Genomic DNA, 16,633 nt, shown 5'->3' with positions numbered 1-16,633 from the left:
AGTTAATGTTTAGAGTCCATATGACTCTTCTTCTGGGCTAGGTTTTTCCACATTTTTCCGCTTCTGATTCTTTCGCCAGTCATCTTAAATCTGTGGTTATCGACCACTCAGCCATTCAAAACAGTTTCAATTTATTCACTCTGTCTAAACCTTCCATGACTTTAAAAGCCTCTTTCAAATCACCTATTAGCCTTTTCTGCTCATAAAGACCTATGTCAGGCCATTCCTCACCTCTTTTTTCCAGCTGAAGATGATGTCTGGAAGCAGCTGGGCCTCCTTGAACCCAGCTTTCACGGAGAAGGCTGTTGACATCTGGATCCTGCATCGAGTGCAACTCAGGCAGGACCTCCCTTATCCACATGATGAGTGGAAGTCAGGGAATGTGATTACACATTATTATGATTAGTAACTGCAAAGGGGCCTTCCAGGGAGTTAACCTGGGTTTTAAAGTAATTGACAAAAGAACCGGAGGTGAGATGAGGAGATATTTTTAATGTAGCAAGTGTTAATGGAATGTTAATTATATTATTAAATACACAGATGAAGGGCACTGTTTAATTAAGTACTTAGAGCACTTATAAAGAGAGACTGCTGGGACACCGAGTTGGTAGGTAGGAATCAGATAAATGTAATGCTGCACTCTATGAATAAACCCATTATCAATATTATTATTAGTATCTGGTTTCATACTTCACCAACATTTTTAAATTCGTTCACGTGATATGGGTGTCACTGGCTAGGCCTGCATTCATTGGCTTGGCATCGATAAAGTGATGAGTTATTGTAATCTGGAATGCTTGAAAAGCTGCTGGAAACAGATTCATTAGCAATTTTGAAAGGGTGGATATATATCTGAATGGGGAAAATAATTATAGTGCCAAGGGGAAAGGACTGGGGAGTGGATAGCTCTTTTAAAAAGCACGATGGGTTGAATGGCCTCCTTCTGCATTGTATCATATTAAGATTCTATGATTGCAAGTTCACAAGCTTTAAAAACCACTCTTGCTGTAAAATAATGAACAAGTTATCCCTTCTTTCTTCCTGGGATCTTTGGTCTCCATTTCCATTTTTTAAATTTGTCCCACCAGTCTTTCTCTGGGTTGTGGGGACTGGAACTATATTATCATCAGAAGCCAAGAATATGGCTCAGGAAAATGATGGGACTGGATATCAGGGTAATGCTGTGTCATCTGTGGAACCCCAACACTTTCTTGTACAAGCAATAATGAAGGCCTTTGAAACAGAAATACTCCTGTATATTTTTTAAAGTAAGTAGTGTCTTGTTATCCTATTATTTCCTTTTTCGAGATTTCTTACTTTCTATTACAATTGTAACTTTTCAGAGTTTTGGTTTCGATTGCGACTATCAGCTGCCAAATGCATGTCCAAACTATCCAGTAAATAATGCTCTGTTTCCTTGATGTTTACCTTCTGCAAGTCCTCGATAGATTTCTCAGCTTCCTGCAGCTTTTCCCGAAGGATTTGCTCCTTGGCAGCAATTTGGGATTCTTCTCTCTCCAGTTGTTCTATTTCCACCTCGAGCCTGAAAGAAACCAAAGAAATGTGTCATTGTGTGCATTTTTCCAGTCCATTCTTGGCCACAAGAACATTCCTGTCCTTCACAAAGTAAAGGCTGACAGCATTGCAGCCAACACTCCATCATAGGCACGATGTGGCTCAGTTCTCCTCTGCTCTCCATATTTTCCCCATGGCTAGCTCCCTCCCAATGTTTACATCTCTTTACCAGTGGCGTACACCTCTTCTTATAGCACTTATAGCCACAGCCATATCCTAACTACTCTATTGCAATCTCCCCAAGCACAAAACTGTAAATTGGGCTAATATTCTCTGGAGTTTAGAAGAATGAGAGGTGATCTCATTAAAGCCTATAAAATTCTGAAGGGGCTTGATGGGTTGGACGCCAGGTGCGTTTTGGAATCAGGCCCGCTGCCAACCCTGAAAGAATTTGGAAGCAGCCAAAGGGGCTTCAGGGTGTCGAGGTGGGCTAATAAAATTCCCACCTTGAAGCTCTGGGACTTTTCCCCAGTTACAATAAAAACTGTAAGATCGTCTAACCCTCACACCAACTCACCCAAACCTCCTCACATTCCCATGCCCTATCCATGTCACCTCATGTCCCATCCACACATCCATCATTGTCCCTCATATCTTCCATGCCATGCTAAACCTCTTCAATTGCCCCCCCCCACCGCACCCCCCCATGGCCTCTCATACCGAACATGCCAAGCTATTTTCCCTTCTATGATAGTTGATTTGAGAGCCCAGGCATTCATCATAGTGTTGAAACAGCTGCACCCCAGGGAGAACATTGTTATATTGACATCTCTGGCTCTTTGATCACTTCAGTCAATTTCACAATGTTTATTTACACAAGATAAAGAGGTTTCAAGTGCTTGCAGTTTCTGTTAATGATACTTTAAAGGGTATAGATGATTGACAATATCATTTGGCCATAGTGAAAGCAAGTTTTATGAATAAATGAATAGTTGATTGGTAGTATAGAACTTCAATATTACTGAAAATAGAGACTTTTTTTGTTGAAGCTTTTCATCTTTTTTGTCTCTTCAACAATATTCAGGAATGAATGAATTTTTGAAAGCTTTTTTAATATATCCAATTGTCAGGTTAATTGGTATATTGGGTAAATGAGCATGGACATGCCATAGCTTAGCATTGGGGGTATGAGGAGCCATGGGGAGTGGGTGAAGGAGCAGAGCTTGGCATGGGGGACATGGGTGGAACACCACCACCTGCAGACTCCCCTCCAAGTCACACACCATCCTGACTTGGAGCTGAATCACCGTTCCGTCACTGTCGCTGGGTCAAAGCCTGGAATTCCCTCCTTAACAGTATATGGACTTCAGCAATCCACCACCATCTTCTCAAGGGCAATTAAAGATAAGCAATAAATGCTGGCCATGTCAGCAACACCCACATCGACAAACATATAAAAACTACATTACAGTTGAGTGAAAATGATACAGAGTACAGTTGGTGCGAGGTGCAGAACATGGGAGAAGCCCAAATTATAACTAAATAATATGACACATGTTGATATACAGTGGGGTTATTTGGGAGACATATCCTATAATTCAGTGATCACTTTATTGAAACCAGTTTAAGTCTAAGCCTTTTTGTGTCTCATCAGTGACAATGATAAAGTTTGGAACTGGTGGTTCTTGTTCACAATTTCCTCCACTAAAGCTTTCTAAAAGTAAATGGCTGGCTCTAGGATTTGAATTGAGTTTAGACAGGTCACTTGATGATGTTCACAGCTGACCTTCATCATGCCCTCACCCAATTTTCATCACATAAAGTATACAGGATAGAAACAGGCCATTTGGTCCATCTGGTCTATGTTGGTGTTCATGCTCCACTTGAGCTTCCTTGCACACTATTTCACCTCACCCTTTCAGCTTAACTGTCTATTCCTTTCTCATGTATTTTTCAAGTTTTCTATTAAATGCATCTATGCTATTCACCTAAACTACTCCATTTGGTAGCAAGTTCCATATTCACATTATTCTCTGATAAAGGTATTCTTTCTGAATTCCCTATTGAATTCATTTATTCAGCCTTTGTCACCTTCAGATTTAACCATTCCAATGCAATACTGACCGGCATCCCATGTTCTAACCTCCACAAACAAAGCTGACTAAACAGAAATCACCTCTGCTTAGGTGGAGTAACGGCTTTATATAGAAATCTAGACCACTCCTTCACCTGTATTAATATGATAATCAGATTCAACTGCATTCCCAAGGAGCCTGGTATTTGTAGAATAGTTACAGCCCAGAAGGGAGCCATTCAGCCTTTAGTGTCCATGCTGTGTGGGAACTACCATTTTCCATGAGGTGAAGGACAAAGTCAGTGCTTTTCCATCTGTCTTGGCAAAAACAAGGCAGTCATCTGGAGAATAAGGCACCAAGGGTTACTTCAGGACAACTGCAGACCTATAAACCCTGTTAGGGAGATCTTCTGGTATAATGAATCGTATCCCTGCATCTGAGCCAGAACCTCTGGGTTCTATTCTCACCCCCAGGACTTGATGGCTATAGAAGGTGTGTTCATAATGTGGCCAGACAGGTTGAGTACCAACCTGTAATTCCTTCCAACACATGCAAATGGCAGGCGGTGAGAGCGGGAGAGATTCCTGGTCAGCAATGTGCTGGAAAGAAAGCTGGACCCTCTACCCTCATGATCGCTCCAGACCACAACATGCATGTAAAAGTGCAGGATGCAATAGCAACTCGGACTCCCTGAGTGATCAAACCATCAAACCCTGCTAAAAAGCGAATATCTCTAGATGTTTGGTGAAGACAAGTTTTGGTTCAGTTGCGATGCACTACCTGGTAAATGATACACAATGATTGGCTCACATATGAAGAATGACCATTTGGCCAATGCTCTAGATGGGTGTCTGACCCTAGTTGAGGAAGGGAGTAAATGATAAACTATACTTACAACACCCACTGTGGCCAACATTTAAAGCCTCCTGCCATTCAGTACACAAAGAAACAATGGCAAAATGGCCGGCTGATAATTCCTAACCTCGAGCTAGAACACATGCAACCCAAAAGCAGAAATGGCAGAAAAGATTTACGGGAATGGTTCTTGGGATGAGAGACCTCAGTTATGTTGATAGATTGGCAAAACTGGGGCTGCACTCTTTGGAGAAAAAGTTAAGAGAAGATTTGCTAGAGGTGTTCAAAATCATTAGGGGTCTTGGCAGAGTAGTTATCAACATCCTGGGGGTTACCATTGACTAGAAACTGAACTGAACTAGCCATTTAAATGCTGTGGTTACAAGAGCAAGTTAGAGGCTAGGAATCCTGTGGCGAGTAACTCACCTCCTGACTCCCGAAAGCCTGTCCGGCATCTACAAGCACAAGTCAGGAGTGTGATGGAATACTCCCCACTTGCCTGGCTGAATGCAGCTCCAACAACATTCAAGGAACTTGACACCATCCAGGGCAAAGCAGCCAGCTTGATTGGCATCCCATCCACAAGTATTCATTCCCTCCAACACCGACAAATAGTGGCAGCAGTGTGTACCATCCAGAAAGTGCACTGCAGGAATTCACCAAACCTCCTTAGACAGTACCTTCCAAATCCATGACAACTCCCACCTAGAAGGACAAGGGCAGAAGATACATAGGAACATGGTCACCTGGAAGTTCCCCTCCAAGCCACTCACCATCCTGACTTGGAAATATATCGCCTTTCCTTCACTGTCGCTGGGTCAAAATCCTGGAACTCCCTTCCTAACAGCACTGTGGACTGCACAAGGACTGCAGCAGTTCAAGAAGGGAGCTCGCCACCACCTTCTCAAGGGCAATTAGGAATGGGCAACAAATGTTGGCCTTGCCAGCAAAGTCCACATCCCATGAATAAATGAGTTAAAAAAAAAGTTGGGGAGAAGTTCCCATTGACAGCAGGGTCAAGAACCACAGGGCATCGCTTTAAGGTGATTGATAAAACAGCCAGAGACGACACGAGGAAAAACCTTTTTTTGTTGGGGTTGGTTAGGATGTGGAATGCACTGTCTGAGAGTGAAGTGGGGGTAGATTCAATTGTGGCTTTTAAAAGGAAATTGGATAATTAGCTAAAGAAAAAAAAAATTGCAGGGATAGAGAGAAGAGGTGGTGGAGTGAGACTAACTGAGCTGCTCCTACAGAGAGCCAGCACAGACACAATGGGCAAAATGGCCTCCTTCTGTGCTGTAACTCAATACTGAATACAGCAGCAAATTATATCCAGATACGTCAGCATTTTTATACGAGACAATGAAGCTCCAGAATGTTTCGCTGCATCTGTCTTGTGTAAAACAACTCAATCTAGATTAGAATAAGAAACAAAGGCTGAATTTCTTCCTGCCACACCAAGGGTCAAATGCACGGCTTGTAAACCCTACTCGAAAATGAGCATCTGTCAGGTGTAGACAAGTTTTGGTACATTTCCGAAACCCTTCATGGTAGATTGGTGTACCGATCATTCAATATCACAGTTAAATTGGTCACTGAGCAGCTTGAGTCAATTGTGCATGTGGTGTCATCTCGTTTCATCCTGAATGCCTGAGCAATGTAAATTTATAGCCTTTGATGCTACCCAACCGCATCCAATGGAAGCAGCTCAGTAATTGTGCCAGTCCTGGGCATGTCAAATCTTGTTCGTCTTCCCTCTATGTGTTTGCTATTCATATCATATTTGGGAGTTAACTAGGAACAGGTCCCCCAAAGCTATCCTAATAAAACAGCATTTGCTAAATAACCTTATTGAAGGGAAGGGTTTTAAGCAGGTCAGAATGACAGAGCCTGTACTTGTTAATTGGTATAAGTTCTAATTTGGTCAAATATTTTTTGGGTCTATTTAATTTTCATAACATGTGTTCCCAATTAGAATCATAAAATAGTTACAGCTCAGATGGAGGACATTTGGCCCCTAGTATCTGTGCTGGCTCTCCGCAAGACCAGCTCACCCAGTCACTAGGCTTTATACTGTACTTTGCCATTTTAATTGATGCAATCTGAGATTTTCTTTCAGAAGTGTAAATTTTCTACCACAAGGAGTAAGTAAAGCAAATAACATGAAGGTATTTAGGGGAAGCGAGATAAAGCACACAAGAAAGAGGGGAATAGAAGGATTAAGGTTATAAGGTTGGATTGAGAAGGCTGGGATGAGGCTTGTGAGGAGCATAAACACCAAATCAGACCAGTTGAGCTGAATGGCTGGTTTCTGTCCTGTAAGATTCTGTACAATTTGATGTAAAACCATGTTTGCAATTCACCTCCTTCTAAAAGTGCTTTGTGAAGCAGATTATGGCTACAGGGTGAGTGATTATTTCAGTGCAAGGGATGTTATTGAGGCAATAGCAATAGCAAAGGAATGGGGACTTCATCAACGGAATATGTATGCAAATTAATAGTCTAGGTAAACTAGAAGGTATTTATTCAAATTATATAATTATTTTCACTCAGATCAATTAAAATGGAGGTGGGGTTGGGGAGGGGGTGTGGAGGGGATGAGACATTTCTCCTTCTACAGAAACAGTTAGCCTGATGTACTGAGAGCAGAACAATCAAAGAATAACAATGCTTCAATATGTTCAAAGAGGCAGAACGAGCTGCAATTTTTCTTATTTATTCACGACCTTTGGCTGTTGCTGGCAAGGCCAGCATTTATTGCCCCCACCGCACCTCCCCAGGTACCTTTAAGAAGGTGGTGTGAGCTACCTTCTTAAATACAACTGAGAGGTATGCTAGGCCATTTCACGGGGGCAGTTGGCAGCTAAGAGGGGTTAAGGACAGCAGATTTCCTTCCCTGAAGGACATTTTAACATAGCAGCTCAGTTTTTATGACAGCCCAGCAGTCACATGGTCACCATTACTGAGACTAGCTTTTTATTCCAGACTTATTTAATTAACTGAATTTAAATTGCCCAGCTGTCGTGGCAGGATTTGAACTCATGACACACGATTGCTAGTTCAGGTTTCTGGATTAGTCGTCCAGTAACATAACATTTACGTTATTGTTCCCTCACCTGAAGTTTGCATTACCTTTGTAATTGTTTTAATCTATGTATGGCATTTAGGAGTAGGGGGCCAGGGAAAGACGAGGTGTGATTTTTCTGTTTTCTTGTGGTGCTCTTGTGGTGTAGTGGGTAGTGTCCCTGCCTCTGAGCTAGAAGCTCAGGACTCCAGGACTTGATGACTGAGGAAGGTGTGTTCATAATGTGGCCACTGCATTCACTCCCATAAGACCATAAGATGTAGCAGCAGAAGTAAGCCATTCGGCCCATTGAGTCTGCTCTGCCATTCAATGAGGTCATGGCTGATCTGATAATCCTCAACTCCACTTTCCTGCCTTTTCCCCATCAGCATTGATCCCTTACTGATTAAAAATCTGTCTATCTCAGCCCTGAATATACTTAACGACCCAACTTCTACAGCCCTCTGCAGTAAAGAATTCCACGGATTTTCTACCCTCTGAGAGAGGAAATTCCTCCTCATCTCTGTCTTAAATGGGTGACCCCTTACTCTGAGATTATTCCCCCTGGTCCTACACTGTCCTACAAGGGGAAACAACCTCTCAACATCTACCTTGTCAAGTTCCCTAAAAATCTTATATGTTTCAGGTCTCCTCTCATTTTTCTAAACTCCAATGAGTACAGGCCCAACCTACTCAACATCACCTCATAAGAAAATCCTCGCATACCCGGGATCAACCTAGTGAACCTTCTCCAATGTTATTGAGACAATAACAATAGCAAAAGAATGGGGACATTATCAATGGAATTTGTGTGCAAATTAATAGTCTGGGTAAACTAGAAGGTATTTATTTAAATTATATAATTATTGTCACTCAGATTAATTAATATGGAGGTAGAGTTGGGGAAGGCAGTGCAGAGGGAGTGAGACATTTCCATTGCCAGTATATCTTTCCTTAGATACGGAGACTAAAACTGTTCACAGTATTTTAGGTGAGGTCAAACTAGTGCCTTGTATGGTTTTTGCAAGACTTCCCTATTTTTATACTCCATTCCCTTTGAGATAATGTCCAACATTCCATATGCCTTCCCTATTACCTGCTGAACTTGTATGTTAGCTTTTTGTGATTCATGCACGAGGACCCCCAAATCCCTCTGTGCTGCAGTTTTCTCCATTTAAATAATATTCAGCTCCTCTATTCTTCCTGCCAAAGTGCATAATCTCACATTTTCCCATGTTATATTCCATCTGCCAAGTTTTTGCTCAATCATTTAACCTGTCTATATCCCTCTGTAGACTCTTTGTGTCATCCTCAACACTTGCCTTCCCACCTACTTTTGTGTTGTCCGCAAACTTGGCGATAGTACATTCACTTCCCTCATCCAAGTTATTAATATATATTATAAACAATTGTGGCTCCAGCACTGATCCCTGTGGCACTCAACTAGTTACAAGTTTCCATCCTGAAAATATCCCCTTTATCCCACCTCTCTGTCTTCTATTAGTTAGCCAATCCTCTATCCATGCTGATATACTACCCCCAACACCATGGGCTCTTACCTTATTAAGCAGTCTTGTGTGCGGTACGTTATCAAATGCCTTTTAGAAATCCAAATACATTACATCTACCAGTCCCCCTTTATCCATCCTGCTTGTTAACTCCAAAGAATTCCAATAAATTTGTCAGGCAAGATTTCTCCTTCATGTAGCCATGCTGGCTCTGCTTGATTATATTATGCATTTCTAAATGCTCTGCTATTACATCCTTAATAAGAGACTCTAACATTTTCTCAATGACAGATGTTAAGCTAACTGGCCTACAGTTACCTGTTTTTGTCTCCCTCCCTCTTTGAATAAGGGTGTTACATTGCAGTTTTCCAATCCTCTGGGACTTTTCCAGAATCTATGGATTCTTGAAAAAATGCTATTAGTGCATGCACTATCTCTGTAGCTACTTACTTTAAGTCCTAGGATGCAACCCATCAGGTCCGGGGGACTTATTGGCCTTTAGTCCCATTAATTTCCCTAGTACTTTTTCTCTACTGATAGTTATTGTATTTATTTCCTCCCCCACTTTTGCCCCTTGGTTATTTAGTATTTTTGGAATGCTTTTAGTGTCTTCTACCATGAAGGCTGATGCAAAGTATTAATTCAGCTCCTCCGCCATTTCCTGGTTCCCCATTATTATTTCCCGAGCCTCATTCTTTAAGGGGTCTATGTTCACTTTGGCCTCTCTCTTCCTTTTTATACATTTAAAGAAGCTCTTACTATCCATTTTTATATTACTTGCTAAAGTAAAATAAATCAAAGTTTATTTCCTCCCTCTTTATTTTTATTTGGTCATCTTTTGTTGGTTTTTAAAACTCTCCCGATCCCCTGGCTTACCACTAATCTTTGCCACATTATATGTTTTTTCTTTAAATTTGATACTATCCTTAACTTGCTTGGTTAACCATGGTTAGTTTATCCCCTTCCTAGAATCCTTTTTCCTCATTGGGATATATTTTTGTTGTGAGTCATGAACTATTTTCTTAAACATCTACCATTGTTCGTCAACCGTCTTTTCTGCTAAACTCCTTTCCCAGTCCCCTCCAGCCAAATCTGCCCTTATGCCTTTGTAATTACCCTTATTTAAGTTTAGCACAGTTGTTTCTGATCCAAGTTTTTCACACTCCAACTGAATGCAAAATTCTACCATGTTATGGTCACTGTTGCCTAGGGGACCTTTAACTCTGAGATAATTTATTAAACCTGCCTCATTACACATTATCAGATCCAAAATAGCCAGATCCTTCATTGGATTCACAACATATTGTTCTGGGAAACTGTCCCAAATACACTCAATGAATTCTTGCATATGGCTACCTCTGCCAATTTGATTTTCCTAATCTACATGAAGATTAAAGTCACCCATGATTAATGTACTGCCTTTTTTATATGTCCTCATTATCTCCTGATTTATTTACTGTCCTACAGTATAGCTACTGTTAGCAGGCCTAAAGACTACTCCCAACAATGTCATCTTCCCCTTGTTATTTCTTACCTCCACCCATATGGATTCTACGTCTTATGATCCAAGATAATTTCTTCCTATCGTACTAATTCCAACTCGTACTAACAAAGCTACCCCACCACTCCTTCCTTCCCGTCCATCCTTTCGAAAAGTCACGTACCCCTGAATATTTTGTTCCCAGTTTTGGTCTCCTTGTAACTATGTCTCCGTAATGGCTGTAAGATCATACCCATTAATCTCTATTTGTGCCATTAATTAATTTACCTTGTTCCAAATACTATACGCAGTTAAGTAAAGAGCCATTAATTTTGCCTCCTTACCATTTTTCCCCCTTTTACCCTATTTGCTGCTCCATCCACCACCAACACACAGTGATAGCAGTGCGTACCATCTACAAGATGCACTGCAGGAACTCACCAAGCCTCCTTAGACAGCTCCTCCTTAGACAGCCCCCTCCAAACCCATGACCACTACCATCTAGAAGGACAAGGGCAGCAGGCAGATGGGAAGACCACCACCAGCAAGTTCCCCTCTACGCCAGTCACCATCCTGACTTGGAAATATATTGCCATTCCTTCATTGTCAAAATCCTGGAACTCCCTCCCTAACAGCACTGTGGTGTAGTTATACCATATGGACTGCAGCAGTTCAAGAAGGCAGCTCACCACCGCCTTCTCAAGGGCAATTAGGGACAGGCAATAAATGTTGGTCTGGCCAGTGACACCCACATCTCATCAATGAATAAAAAAAAGCAGGTTGAGTGTCAAATTGTAAGTCCTTCCAACAACACCAAAGAAAGGTAGTAATAGTGAGAGAGATTCCTGGTCAGCCATGCTTGATGCAGAATGGTGCCCCTCAAGCTTTAGACTCTGGTTTCTGGCTAGCAGCCTGTTCCAGGAAAAACAAGCTATGGAAAACAGATGTAAACATGGGCTCTGTCTGCCTCATGTGTCTCTAGATGTGGGAATTCTACTAAGTTTAAAAGAGGCAGAATTGTATTTGAACAGGTTACAGCAAGCAGCCCAGTGTGCTGATGTCTGTCTGCATAAGTGTTGCCATAGTTGAGTGCATACCAGTTCCTGACATTGAGTCTGTAAGATTCAAGTCGCACTCCAGAGAGTAAGCCCAGACTGTCACTGCTAATGGAGTGCTGCACTGTCAGAGGTGCTGTCTTTTGGATGATATGTCAAACTCAGTCCCTGTCTGTCCTCTCCCACGGCACTAATTTTGGAAAAAGAGCTGTGGAGTTCTTCCCAGTATCCTGCAGGTCAACATTTATCCCTCAATCAACATCAGTATAAGAAAAAAATAGATTATCTGGTCATTAGCACATTGCTGTTGGTGGGATCTTGCTGTGCACAAATTGGCTGCCACATTTCTAGCATTACAGTTGTGGCTACACTTCGAAAGCACTTCAGTGGCTGCAAAGCCCTTTGGGATGTCCTGAAATTGTAAGAGCTGCCATATATAGTACAAAATCTTTCTGTCTTGTACCCTGCGGAGCAGGTGTGATATAGCCATCGTCACTATGCTGAACAGCACAGATTGTCCTTGGACTTAATGTTCAATATCTCACAACACAGGCCCCGTTAGTTTCAACCACAATATTTATCACCAGTTTCAAATAAAGCGTTGTTCATTAGGTTTAAAAAATGTAGCTTCCTTCTCAATTACTCAGTGACTAAAAGCACCGGTTATTTGAGTTGAATGGAGCTATACAGAGTAGGGATGTTGCAAATTTAAACCCTGGCCTGTGTTGACCATTGTTTCATCTTAAAACAGGGTCACTGATCACAAGAAAGTGACCCCAACCAGAAAGAGGTCGTCTTTGGAGATGACATCTGTGCATCCGTCTCCTTATAACTACCTTCAGGATACAATGGCATCGTGGTAATGCCTAGACTAGTAATCCAGAAGCCCAGCCTATTGCTTTGGCACCTTGGATTCTAATCCCACCTTGGCAGCTGGTGGAATTTAAATTCAATTAATAAAATCTGGTATTGAAAGCTAGTCTCAGTAATAGTGACCATGAAACTATCGTTGATTGCGGTAAAAATCCATCTGGTTCACTAATGTTCTTCAGGGAAGGAAATCTGCCATCCTTACTTGGTTTGGCTTTCATGTGACTCCAGACCCACAGCAACGTGGGTGACTCTTAAATGCCCTCTGAAATGGCCAAGTAAGCCACTCAGTTCAAAGGCAATTAGGGAGGGGCAACAAATACTGCCCTTGCCAGCATCACCTACGTCCCATCAAAGGATAGCGCAACCCCAGGAGCTCTTTTCTCTAACATTTTCTCTAACTCTGGCCTCTTGTACATCTACCATTTCCTTCAGTCCACCATTGGCAGCAGCCTTCAGCTGCCTATAGGACCAAGTCTCACTCCATCAACCTTTCTGTCTCCTCTCCTTTAAGATGTGGCCTAAAACCTGACTTGTTGAGCAAATCTTTGCTCACTGTCCTAACACTGCATTTGTTGAGGACAATTTTTCACTGATAATACTCTTGTAAAATATCTTGGGGCAATTTACCATGCGAAAGGTGGTACAAGCTTGCATGGTTTTGATGAAACACCGCTGTGATGCGCCAGGTGGATGAATAGCTGACTGACATTCATTGCTCAGATAAATACTCAAAGAAAAAACAATTGAGAGTGGCCATCGCTAGTGGAGAAAGAGGCTACCTGAGAATGACCCAGCACCTGTGGAGAAAGAGGCTATGGAAATGCTATTAGGACTTCAGAAGCTGGCTTTGATTGCTGGGGATCATATTCCATATGATGAGGCTAAAGAATAAATTTGACTTTATCTCAGTGCTTTTTTTAAATAAACTTATCACTTTATGGGGGCGATTATGCGACTGATCGCACTAACATCTAAAGGTTTACAACACTTCCATTGTCAAGATATGGTTCAGGTTAATTTGACGAATTTGACACTTCAGAAAGAAATTCATGAACGTTCCCAGTCAGAAAATCAGGAAGCTGCCAAACTTGAGGCTGTTCCTATTTCATTGCCGCCTCTCTCGAGAATTTCCTGCTATTGTTTAGGTCCCATTCCATGGCCAGCTCCCGCAAAAAGAAGACTTTTGTTTTCAATCAGACTGTTTAATATGAATGATAACATCGAGGTACTCTGTTCTTGCAACAGTTAACCGAACAAAAGGCAACATTGCATAAACTCCCCCTTACCCCACCCCTAACTAATTGGTCATTGACATTTCCCATACAAAGTCTTGAATTTATCCTGAATCTTCCAAGAAAAGAATTGATTCTAGCCTCCAAAATTTCCAAGTCCCAGGAAATTTTAAGTGTAATTAACTTTGGAACTCCCTGCGGATTTCCCCCTTCACCCATTTTCATGTGAATTCATTGTGATAAATTGACAATTCCAACCTTTTGTTCATTCATTCTTTCCTGGAATGTGGGGGCAGAGCGTGACGTAACATTGGCTCAGCATTCAGTGTTCATTAAATCATAGGAATCCAGTCAAAGAGACGGCCATTCGGCCCTCTGTGCTTGTGCTAGTCTTCCCCAGCAGAACACAGATTACTGCAGAAGGCTGTGTTGGGGAGAAGGTGTTGCTGAGGTTTCCATGGAAACCTTTTGAAAGTCCCTCCACTAGCCACCATGGCAGGAGTGGCCGCTTGGCACAATGGGCTGGATTTTATGCAGCCTGTGGAGGGAACTACGGCGGGCAGATCTGCCTAATCACAGGAAGGGCTTCACATCAGTCTCCCAGCAACGGGAAAATCTTCCCTGTCATCCCAATTAAGTCAGAGGGTGGAGAGGACTGAGGCCAGATTCCGGACTGGTGGTGGAATGTCAATTAGGTTCATTAATGAGCCAATTGATATACGTTATCTCTGACCCCACGACAATTTAGTGGTGGCTCAGGGATTAACTGGAGGCTGCACATCGTTCCCACGACCTCAGAAGGCCACCCACTAAAACCTGTTGGGATTGCCATATCAAGGGGTCCGGCATTGGGCAGAGGTGGCCAGAGGGGGTGCCCTTACTTCTGACCCCACTCCCCACCATGTGCCCCATCCCATCCTTATTCACCTGTGGCCTGGGGGTCCTTCCTCGATCCTGGGCCTTGGATAGGTGCAGAGCCACCATCTCCCACTGGTGCTGGCCTCCGATTGGCCAGCAGCTCTTGGCGGGTGGGTGTCTCCCGCCAGGGACCTCAATCATGGGGAATGCCCGATGGCAGCTGATTAAGTGCCTGAAGGGTATTGGATTCCATCATGCCTATCTCACTGAACTGACAGGAGTTCCCCACTGGTTCTCTGACCAGCAGACATTCTGTCTTCATCAGGCTTATGTGTGCCAACGCTATGCCAAGTCCCTTTGAGAGCCAAACTCCCAAGTTAGGGATCCTTGCCCTCACCCCTACACTCGGGCCCACTTTCTGCTGTTGAGTGGGCAGATCCCCAGACATAACAGGCCATCATTGGCACTTTGATGCTATTCAGGGCCTGTGTATCTGGGTTCAGACCTGGCCTCCATCCTTTTTACATCACTTGCCCTGAAAGTAAGGCTAAAGCACATCAGAGGGGCTGCCAGTCTGCAGGCCCAATGTCTTTATGCTTAAATGTGGGACCGAATCTGAGATGGACATTTGAACAGCTTCAATGGCCTTGATATAGACTTAGATATTGCATTCACATGGAAAGAAAGTCAAAACTTATTTAAAAAAAGCAAGGCTTGGCATTGATGTAGCATCTTTCACAACCACAGGACGTCCCAAAGTACTTTACAGTCAATTATGTAGTTTTAAAGTATAGTCACTGTTGTATCGTAGAAAAGCAGGGTGGTCAATTTGTGCACAGCAAACTCCCACTGTGATGTGATCAGGACCAGATCATCTGTTTTAGGAATATAGGAACACAGGAGCAGGAGTAGGCCATTCAGCCCCTTGTGTCGGTTCTGCCATTTAAATAGATCATGGTTGATCTTTTACCTCAACACCATCTTCGTACACTTTCACAGTATCCCTTGATGTCATTGGCAGCTAGAAATCTATCGACATCTGTGTTGAGCATACTCAATGACTGAGCCTCCATGGCTCTCTGGGTAGAGAACTCCAAAGATTAGTGATGCTAATTGAAGGATAAATATTGGGCAGGCTATCGAAGATCACTCCCTTGATCTGCTTTGAAATAGTGCCATGGGACCTTTTATGCCCATCTGAGAGGACAGATGGAGGCCTTGGTTTACCATCTTGTCCATAAGACCGTACTTCTGGCAAGGCAGCACTCCCTCAGAACTGCACTAGAATGTGGTTTAGTGCTCAAGAATCTGGAATGGGACTTGAACCTGTCCCCTTTGAATGGCCCCTCCTTGCTTGCAGCCCCTATTTTGGTGCTTGGAGCCTCCCACTCCAATGGCTCCAGGGGTGACTGCAGGCAGGCCATGAAACTGGCAGCACCAACCACACACCCCCCGCCAACCCCCACCGCCCTCGCGAGTGGGGGGAGGCAGGGGCCACTCTGTATACCAGCAAAATGGTTGACAGCCCAGAAATTTCCCCCTTAATAGGCCTTTATTTATTGAAACTGGCTGCCCTCCTCTGTTCGACGGGCAGCCGCTCCACATCCGACCTGGCCATTGGGGTACTCTCACTCCCCCGCTATTTTCCTGGCCCCCTGCCTCCCAGCCCACCACCCAGGGGCAGTGAAAATCCCACCCACAGAGTGCAGAGAGCAAATCTCCCCACTTGAAGTTGATTCAGAGATACCATTCAAGGGGTGTGGGCAGCTCCAACCTTCCTTGTCCTAGCCAACTCTTTGGAAGGAGGCTGAAAGTCAATTTGGGATAAGACCCAGGACAAGGTCAGAAAGGAGACAAATAGGAAGGAAATATTTTTTTCTTTAACGGAGCGAGGAATTTCTGCACTGAAATATATTTTAAATAATGGATTCCAGTCACCAAAGAACCAGATTTTCTTCATCACACATGCACTAGCTGAATGATTTCCCAATAAGGACATGAAGAGTGTTCTTGATAAATCTACAAAAATGATGTCCCTATCATAGACCCTCTAGTCTGTACATTATTGTTCATCAAGGACATGGAGTGTGCCAGTAGCTGCTGTTAGCACTGACTTGC

At 43.0% G+C, this 16,633-nt stretch overlaps 1 protein-coding gene across 1 annotated transcript in view; it reads right to left on the bottom strand.

Annotated features, from left to right (window-relative positions):
* The window catches only part of palm2akap2 (palm2 and akap2 fusion), a 240,210-nt gene that overhangs the window by 19,431 nt on the left and 204,146 nt on the right, over positions 1-16,633 (bottom strand). Inside the window, exon 5 of the mRNA XM_041186767.1 lies at positions 1,429-1,543. Within this exon, the coding sequence (XP_041042701.1) occupies positions 1,429-1,543 (115 nt within the window). The remainder of the gene's footprint in view (positions 1-1,428; positions 1,544-16,633) is intronic.

This window comes from Carcharodon carcharias, chromosome 4, assembly GCF_017639515.1.
Source record: "Carcharodon carcharias isolate sCarCar2 chromosome 4, sCarCar2.pri, whole genome shotgun sequence".
In the NCBI taxonomy this organism is placed as follows: Eukaryota; Metazoa; Chordata; class Chondrichthyes; order Lamniformes; family Lamnidae; genus Carcharodon; species Carcharodon carcharias.
Note: the sequence above shows the minus strand (reverse complement) of the source record. Positions and strands in the feature narration are given on the sequence as shown.